Here is a 7,691-nt window from a genome sequence, read left to right as displayed (position 1 = left end):
GAGGGATGCCAGCCCGGGATGAGCATCCCTCCCGCCGCTTCCCTCCGAGCCGGGTGATCGTGCCGTGATCGAGCTGACAGCGTGGCCGAGGGTCTCGCCCGCCCAGGGCTGCCTCTGCTGCTCGGTGTCGGTCTGAGGAAGTCCCCGGCTACTCCTGGGTCTCTACTCTCCCTCCGGGGCAGCTCTCCCTCTGCAAACGCTGTATCCTGGTTTATACGATCCTGCCTTGAAACCCGAGTGAGAGCCGAGAGCTGATGCCTCGGTCTCTGTAAGCTCTGAGAGCTGAGCCGGTAAGGTTTATCCTACACTACACTTGTAAGGTATGTGGAGCTTGAGATCTGAGCACAAGTTAAATGTGGTGTTCCTTGCAGATGATATATAATGCCTTTTCATTGACAGTGTTTGCCTAGGGTTCACTTAGTGGTTTTTAAATACATAGATAAATAGTTGGAAGATGCAGATAAGGGCAGAACCCATCTATCTAATTAATCCTGAAGATTTTGTCCTGTCTAAACTGGAACACTGAGTAATAGAAGTACAAAACCGACTTTTTTGTGATGTATGTTTCCATTGCCTTTTGTTGGTCTGTTGGTCCTGCAGTGTCTGAGTACACGGGTGTCTCTCACAGCAAGCAGCTCCTGGGCTGGAGAAACTTTGTCTCACATAGGGAAGGAACCTGAAATGCCCTCCCTCCACCCCCCAAAAAAATGAACCAAAGAAGTGCCATTGCATCTTCAGCAAGCAAATCTGTGTTCTGGGGGCAAGCAACCGTAGTAATGAGCAGGGAGGACATGTCAGTGGTGCTGCCAGGGGTCTTGCTGGCTTGGGCAGACATCCAGGAAAATGGAGATAGTTCTCTGAAGAGAAAGAAATGGAATGCAGCTGTGTCTGCCCATTTAATATCAGGCTTGTTGCTTTATGGATTTGCTTGGATAGTTTCTGTGTGAGTGTTTTTCTGGAGTAGCAAGGTGTGAAGCAGGAACTCCTGGAGGGGGATGTCCTGTTGGTAGCAGCATCCTTGTGAAGGTGCTGTAGGGCTGCTCCAGGGAGCAGAGGCAATAGGCTTGTCTGTGCCCCGGGTCAGGTGTCAGGACTGTAGGCTTGCTCTGGAGGCAGAAACATCCTAGGTGACAGTGTGGGTGGGTACAGATTTATTGTGGCCACGGACAGGAAGCATTTCATCTGGCCAGAGTTGCTGTGATGGCTGCATGGAGCAAGGCAGTGTGCTCCCAGTGTGCTCGTGTCACGGACTGTGAGCTGCAAGGGCTGCAGCATCCACTGCATCTCTGTGACTGCAGGGAGGGAACCACCGTGGTGGGAGGGGGCTGGAGCTGTAAGGCTGCCCCACCTGACCTGCAAGGTTGGGATGCAGAGAATGGCACACTGATAATTATTTAGATGTGGTGCTGAAGCCAAGAACTGAGTGGTTGTTAACTTTACATGTCTTAAAAAATGTTAACTGTCTTAAGGGAATACAAAGTGCACAACCGATTCGAGCTTTGTAATGAAAAATGTGGAGCTCTTTGGTATTTTGGTTTTATGAAAATGAGCAGTTCTGCAGGTCATTCTTTGTGGGGAAAAAATAAGAGAGGCTGAATGTTGCCCCAAAGAGGGACTGCTCCAACATGCCACTAGCAAGCTTCAGATTTATCATGCAAGATGGTGGGTGCTCTGTGCTTTGTAGGTCAGACCCTGAAGCTGCCTGATAGTGGAGTCCTCAGTCTAGGTGCCTGCACTGAACGGTTGGCTTTAATGCTATCTGGAGTTTCCCCAACCCTCGCTGCAAAACAAGAATAGAGGGGTGAAGTCAAAATGTTTAGAAATAATTGTGTCTCTTAAACATTGAAGTCAAACGATGTTGTCTGAAAAAAATTGCCTCTGTGATGTCCTCTGGGTAAGGTTTCTTGCAGAGGTGATACTTTTGCCATCAGGAAAGCGGAAAAAACCCCAAACCAAAGCAAGAACCAGATCCTAAATATTTTTCCCCAAGGCTTAGCTAAGAGACAGAAGTGAGCTGCCCATGCTGTTTTTCTCAGTGCATGTTATAAAAAACTGGCAGTGGGATGCACATGTGCTGGAAAGGCCAACAAGTGGAAATAACCAAGGAGCTGATATGAAGATGGGCTATTGCTGACACCTTGGTATCCGTCAGTGTATCTTCTCTGGTGGGTTGTGGAAGGGACACTGCCAATAACTTCAATAACTTGTCTAGCCACATGTGCCCTGAACTGGGTCTGTTAGCGCTTTCAGAATGTTGCTTGCTCCCTAGGAAAATATATTCTTGAATCACCTGCATAGTACTACTGTCTCTGTTGCAAAGGTACTTGTCCACAGCAGTGGAGGAAAGAATTGGAATAATCTCTTTGAGTGATTTGTGAAGATTTACTTGATTTAATATTGTGTCAAAAACTGTAGTGTTGCTGTCAGCTGTTTTCATCTGTTGTGGACTATGGACTAAATAATGATTTTCACAAACATACTTTTCTTATGTATTATAAGATGTCTTATGGCCCTATAGATGTATTATGGCCTGACTTGATTTACAAGCAAGGATTTCAAAGTTCACATCTTGTACTTGGTCTTATCTTAATGATAATGAGCTTGCTTATGTGGTTTTATGTAAAATGTTGGCATCCACTATGTGGGCACAGAGCCTTTATCTGACACAGTCAAAGCTCAGCCTTCAAGCCTGTCTCCTGAGCTGGGGAAACCCTGCGGGGCTCTACTTGGCGTGCTGCCAGGGGCAGGAGGTCTGCCAAGAGCACCTGGAAGTGATTTCAGGGGTGCAAGCAGCTGTGTGCTCTTGCTGCCCTCAGTGGGACCCCTCTGCTCTTTCAGGTCTTCCCAGGTTAAGGGTTCAGGTTATGGGAGTGCCTGCTAAAGTGGATCACTCAGCTGGGGCTTTCTATTCAGTCCTCTGTAAGTCCCTTTTCAGGACTTGACCTCCATCCCTGGCAGGGCATCTCAAGTCTATTCTTTAATCTTGACTTGCCTTTAAGGTAACATCCCCAAGAGTGAGTTGTTACAGGGCTCATCATCTGTGGGTGGCTGGTTTCCACCCCCTTGAATGATGTGTGGTGAGCAGCCATGGGATGCTTTGCCTCCTCAGTCCTTTTGAGCCTCTCCTGGGTGTGTAGGAGTTTATGCACACTCTGAAGAACCAAAGGCTGTTGAGTGAAGTTTTGCCTAATAACTAAGGAAAGTCTCCCTTTAATAAACTGAAAATTTACTCACCCTGATCAGTACTATGTTTATATTTCAATGTGTATTTAGAGTTAAACCTTTTTTGAATCTTGCATTGGTTTCAAGGCAGTATTAATTATTAGTTGCAATTAACTTGTATTTTGCTTTTTTCCTTCTACAGGTGGAAAAAGTACTGGCAAGTCAGTAAGTATTATTTTCCCTCATAATAAGTTGCTATACAGATTCTCTTTGGGTTACATTTGGTAATGTTAGCAGTGTCCAAAATAAAAATTACCCTAAACATACAATAAATGTATACAATAAAGTCTTACTGGCAAATGTGCAAAAGCAGCCTAGTAACTTATTAAATTCTAGCTAAGCATTAATTTGCTCACCACCCTGATAAAATGTTTGTAGAGGCTTTGCTGACTGAGCAGATGTTGGTATGGAGGAGATTGGTCCCTGGAGCCCATCCTTCTTGCAGCTGAGTTGAATCTTTGAACTGTTGATGACATGTGTCTAAGCAGCCCTAGCTCTGCCTTTGTATTTCTTATCTTGCAAGGTTTTACTCCACAGACTCTTCCTCAGCAAAAAAAGTCAAAGCTCTGCAGCAGGGTGGTGGCATCCCCAGGGCAGGGTGAGGTTATAGAGGGAATTATAAAACATATAAAACCTTCAGGTTACCTTTTGGTGGTGGATCTGATGCTTCCTGACCAATGAGGGTAACAACAGAAAAGGTTTTGGTAGATGTGTGTATGGGCACATGAATACTGTAACAGAGGACAGTACAGTGCAAAACAAGGACACATCATATATTAGAAAGGATTAATTGTATAGTCTCTTCTTGCCCGTAGCAACTTGGAAAAACAGAAGGTCTGTCATCTGGGAAAGACCCAGAAGCTTTCTCTTGCATGCCCCTGTCCATGCTCAGCTCCAGCCGTGACATGCAGACCCCCTCCAGTTTGGGGGCAGCCACTAAAAACCCACCAGTGGCTGCTGTGCCAGCATGGGAGTGCAGGACAGTTCCACCAGGTACAGAAGCAGTGGAGGCTTGAAACAAAAATCTAGCCTTGCTGCATTGTGACCTTCCCAGACCAGCACGTAACACCCTCCTAAAGAATAAGGTCTTGTGTAGGGTGATAGCAAAACACTGGAGAGGTTTGTGAGAACCCCAAGCGATCAAAGGATTTTAGTGAGTGCTTGTAAAATTCAGGTGGAGATGGGTCCCACCAGTTCCTGGGCCAGGACTGCTTTGTCTTTCTTTTCCTCTGTAGGCAAGAAAAGACATGGGGAGGTCTTTGTTCTGCTTCAGGAACAGACATTCCCTCCTCTCCACCTGGGCTATTCCCAATTACAAGTCACACAGCCTGGGTTTCCGTAACCAACTTAACATGTGCTGAACCAAAACTTCAGTGTGTGACTCTCCATGCCGTGACCATTTGCATGGCTTAGGGGAATGCTGTGTGGATGGGGGCACAAGGCATTCTTCTGGGTGAACTCCAGCCCTCCAGCAGCACCTGTGTCCAAGGTGGGAGTAGTTGTCCAAACCTCCTGCTGCCTTCAGCTGATCGAAATGGGCAACTTCAAATGAATTTTATCTAATTGATGGATATATGTGAATTGTCTTCCTTTGGAGACACCTGTTTCAGCCCATGGAGGATGTGATAAATCAAGAGTGACAAGTTTATATTTAGGGCTCAAAATGTTTGTTCTCTAAAGCTGGAGGAATCCCACCTGGCACTTGCCCTCAGCTGAGATTGGGTTCTTGCTGTGAAGCCTGCTTATCAAACCATGGGTGGGATATGCAGTGTGTACTTGATTCTGCAAACAACAAAGGTCAGCGCTGCTCAGGCATCCACACGACTGAGTCAGATCAGGCAACAATGCTCCTGCCACTCTCTTATTTTCATTTCTTTTGTAGGATTCCCAAAAAAAGCCTGTTGTAGCACCCAAGTCTCCAAGTGTTGCGTTGTTTGTTGAGACTTTGCTGGAGACAGTGGCTTGCAATTTACTTGTGTCAGGCATGATTTCCTTGTATGTTTTTTCCTTTTGATCTGCAAGGTTAATTTCTTCCTGTTTCACACAAAATAAAGGTTAGTTGAATTCCTAAACTTTTGCGATCCAAACAATGCCATTTTTTAATTCAACTTGAACATGGAGAACTGCTTTGCCTCTGGAAATGTCTTTAAAATCGGATTCTTTGCTACTTGCAGGGTACCCATGAAAAGATTAAAATGTAGGATTATGTTCCAATTGCCTCCCCACTAATTTTATTAGAAATTATATATTCATCCACTCCATGAAGCTAAGTAGGTGATCAGATATTAAAGTTGCAGATTTCTAGTGACTATGTCAGATTTGTACATGATGTATGCCTTTTAACCACTGTCTCAGTGGCAAGAACTGCATGATGATGACCATGGACAAGCCTGTTGCAGCAGGTGAAGGCTCAGTGAACCTGGCAGCCAAAGCCATGTTAATTCAGGTTAGGATTAAAATCTGTTCTGTGATCAGGTCTGATGAAATGAAGGATTCTTCATCAGGCAGAGTATTTTTAAGGATAAGTAGTTTTCCTCAGGGATTTGCCTGAATGAAAAGTTTAAGTGTGTATTTGTTTTAATTACAGGTGCTTAAAAATAGCCCTAAGCTTCTAACTGGTCTACTGCAGGGGTTTGGTGCATTTTTAGTTGGCCTTGGGATTTGATTTTTGTTTTTCCAAAAACATTGGCTTTTTGCATATTTTTAGATACCAGTCAAGATTGCTGTAAGGGTTAGGTGCTGGAGACCTCAAAGGTGCGTAGTGCAACACTTGTAGGTCATTTCTAGCATTGCTAAAGGTCTCTTGCAAAATGAGGGGTGTGCAGACCTCTGGGGACCAAGAGAGGAAAGTGACAACTGACTCTTGGTTCAGGTAAACTACTGTCATCCCACAGAAGCCTTTGCAGCCTCCAGACCCTGAGTACCTACCCACTCCCACCGAGTCCATGTTGAGCTTGCTTGAGCTGTGGGTTCCAGTGAAGAGTGTTAGTCTGGGTTGCACAGCTCTGAGCTCATATTGTCTCTTGCCTCCAGGTGCTGTGCTTTGGCTTCCCTTTGAGCATTTTCTTCATTGTCATCAATGAGTTCTGTGAGCGGTTCTCCTACTATGGCATGAAAGGTATGTCCCTTGTCTCCTCGTGCTGAGCATTGCCCAGGCCTGACTTGGATTTCTAACCTGTTGTTTTGTTGTTCTTCCTACAGCTGTGCTCACTTTGTATTTCACACGTTTCCTACACTGGGAGGAGAACTTTGCCACTGCCATCTACCACACGTTTGTCGCTCTGTGTTACTTGACGCCGATCCTTGGAGCCGTCATTGCAGACTCTTGGCTGGGAAAGTTTAAGTGAGTGCTTCCTCAGAAAGCAGCCAAAGATCTTGAAAGCTCACCTGAAACCACAGTTACTTAAATCAACACCTAAAACTGCAGCTGCGAACAACAGCTTCAGAGCTGGTGTTGACTGCTCCAGGATAGTTTGTTTTATTTCAGCAAAGCTTGAGGTTTTCACTGATTCAGCTCAGACTTGAAACTGCACTGTGAGTTAACAAATGTTCCAGATCTGCTAGTTGGTTAAGGGTGGTAACATGCTTTTCCAGCATGCTGCATGTTTTTCCTCTCACCTGGGCAAAATGTAAGCAAAACTAAGGAGAGTATTCACCAAGCTGTGAAAATAGATACTGGGGATTATAATTACATAGGACAGACTATCTACGTGTTGCTAGTGGCCAATGAAATAGTGCATTACTGTGTTGTCTGGTGTTAACTAGGCTTTAGAATAAGTTTTAAAATACTATGTGATTTCAGAATTGACAGATCAGTGAGGGGGTCTTACTGAGTAGCAATTCTTTCTCTAAATGATGTCTTTGGTGTCTTTAGCTGCAGGCTGGTTGGTCAGGATAGTACCACTGCAGTGCTTTGAAATGTAACCAGGTTATTTCCAATAGCTTTATCTCCCTCTCCTTTCCTGATGTTTTGATACTAAAAGTGTTTACTTTGCCTGAGAAAAAGCACAGTAAAGATTTTATGGAGGGTTATGAGCCATGAATGTGAGTAGACTTGCCAAAGGTCTCCCAGAGATTAGAGATGTGCTGTGCAGTCAGCTGCACTGTCTCCTTCCGCTGTAGGGACAGCCCCTGGGAGCCCAGGGCTGCGACCACAGCCTGCGACCACAGACCACATGTGCTCTGTGCAGCTGCTCTGAGCAGTGCAAACTCACTGCAACTAGCTGGATGTCTTACAGATTGCAGCCTAAATATATTGTGCACTTGCTTGTCTAGATGCTGTGGTTTATTTTTTAAATTTATTTTGGCTTTTTCATGTTTTATCAAGATGAAACTTGGCATGACTCTTGTCCTTTGGTATTTGGATAGGCCAGCACTGCAACTGAAAGGCCCAAACCTTTAACAGGAGCTTGTTAGGATGGCTTAAACAAGAGAAAACATGCTTTAGGATATGCCATTAGGCTTTAACA

The 7,691-nt window shown here is 45.0% G+C and overlaps 1 protein-coding gene across 1 annotated transcript in view; it reads left to right on the top strand.

Annotated features, from left to right (window-relative positions):
* Positions 1 to 7,691, top strand: part of LOC102036091 (solute carrier family 15 member 1-like) — a 42,447-nt gene that overhangs the window by 15,930 nt on the left and 18,826 nt on the right. The window contains exons 4-7 of the mRNA XM_031059559.1: positions 1,171 to 1,360; positions 3,365 to 3,387; positions 6,256 to 6,340; positions 6,424 to 6,565. Of these exons, the coding sequence (XP_030915419.1) occupies positions 1,171 to 1,360; positions 3,365 to 3,387; positions 6,256 to 6,340; positions 6,424 to 6,565 (440 nt within the window). The remainder of the gene's footprint in view (positions 1 to 1,170; positions 1,361 to 3,364; positions 3,388 to 6,255; positions 6,341 to 6,423; positions 6,566 to 7,691) is intronic.

The sequence above is a fragment of the Geospiza fortis genome, unplaced genomic scaffold (assembly GCF_000277835.1).
Source record: "Geospiza fortis unplaced genomic scaffold, GeoFor_1.0 scaffold84, whole genome shotgun sequence".
Lineage (NCBI taxonomy): Eukaryota > Metazoa > Chordata > Aves > Passeriformes > Thraupidae > Geospiza > Geospiza fortis.
The sequence above is the reverse complement of the archived record's forward strand: the minus strand, read 5'-3'. Positions and strand labels throughout refer to the sequence as shown.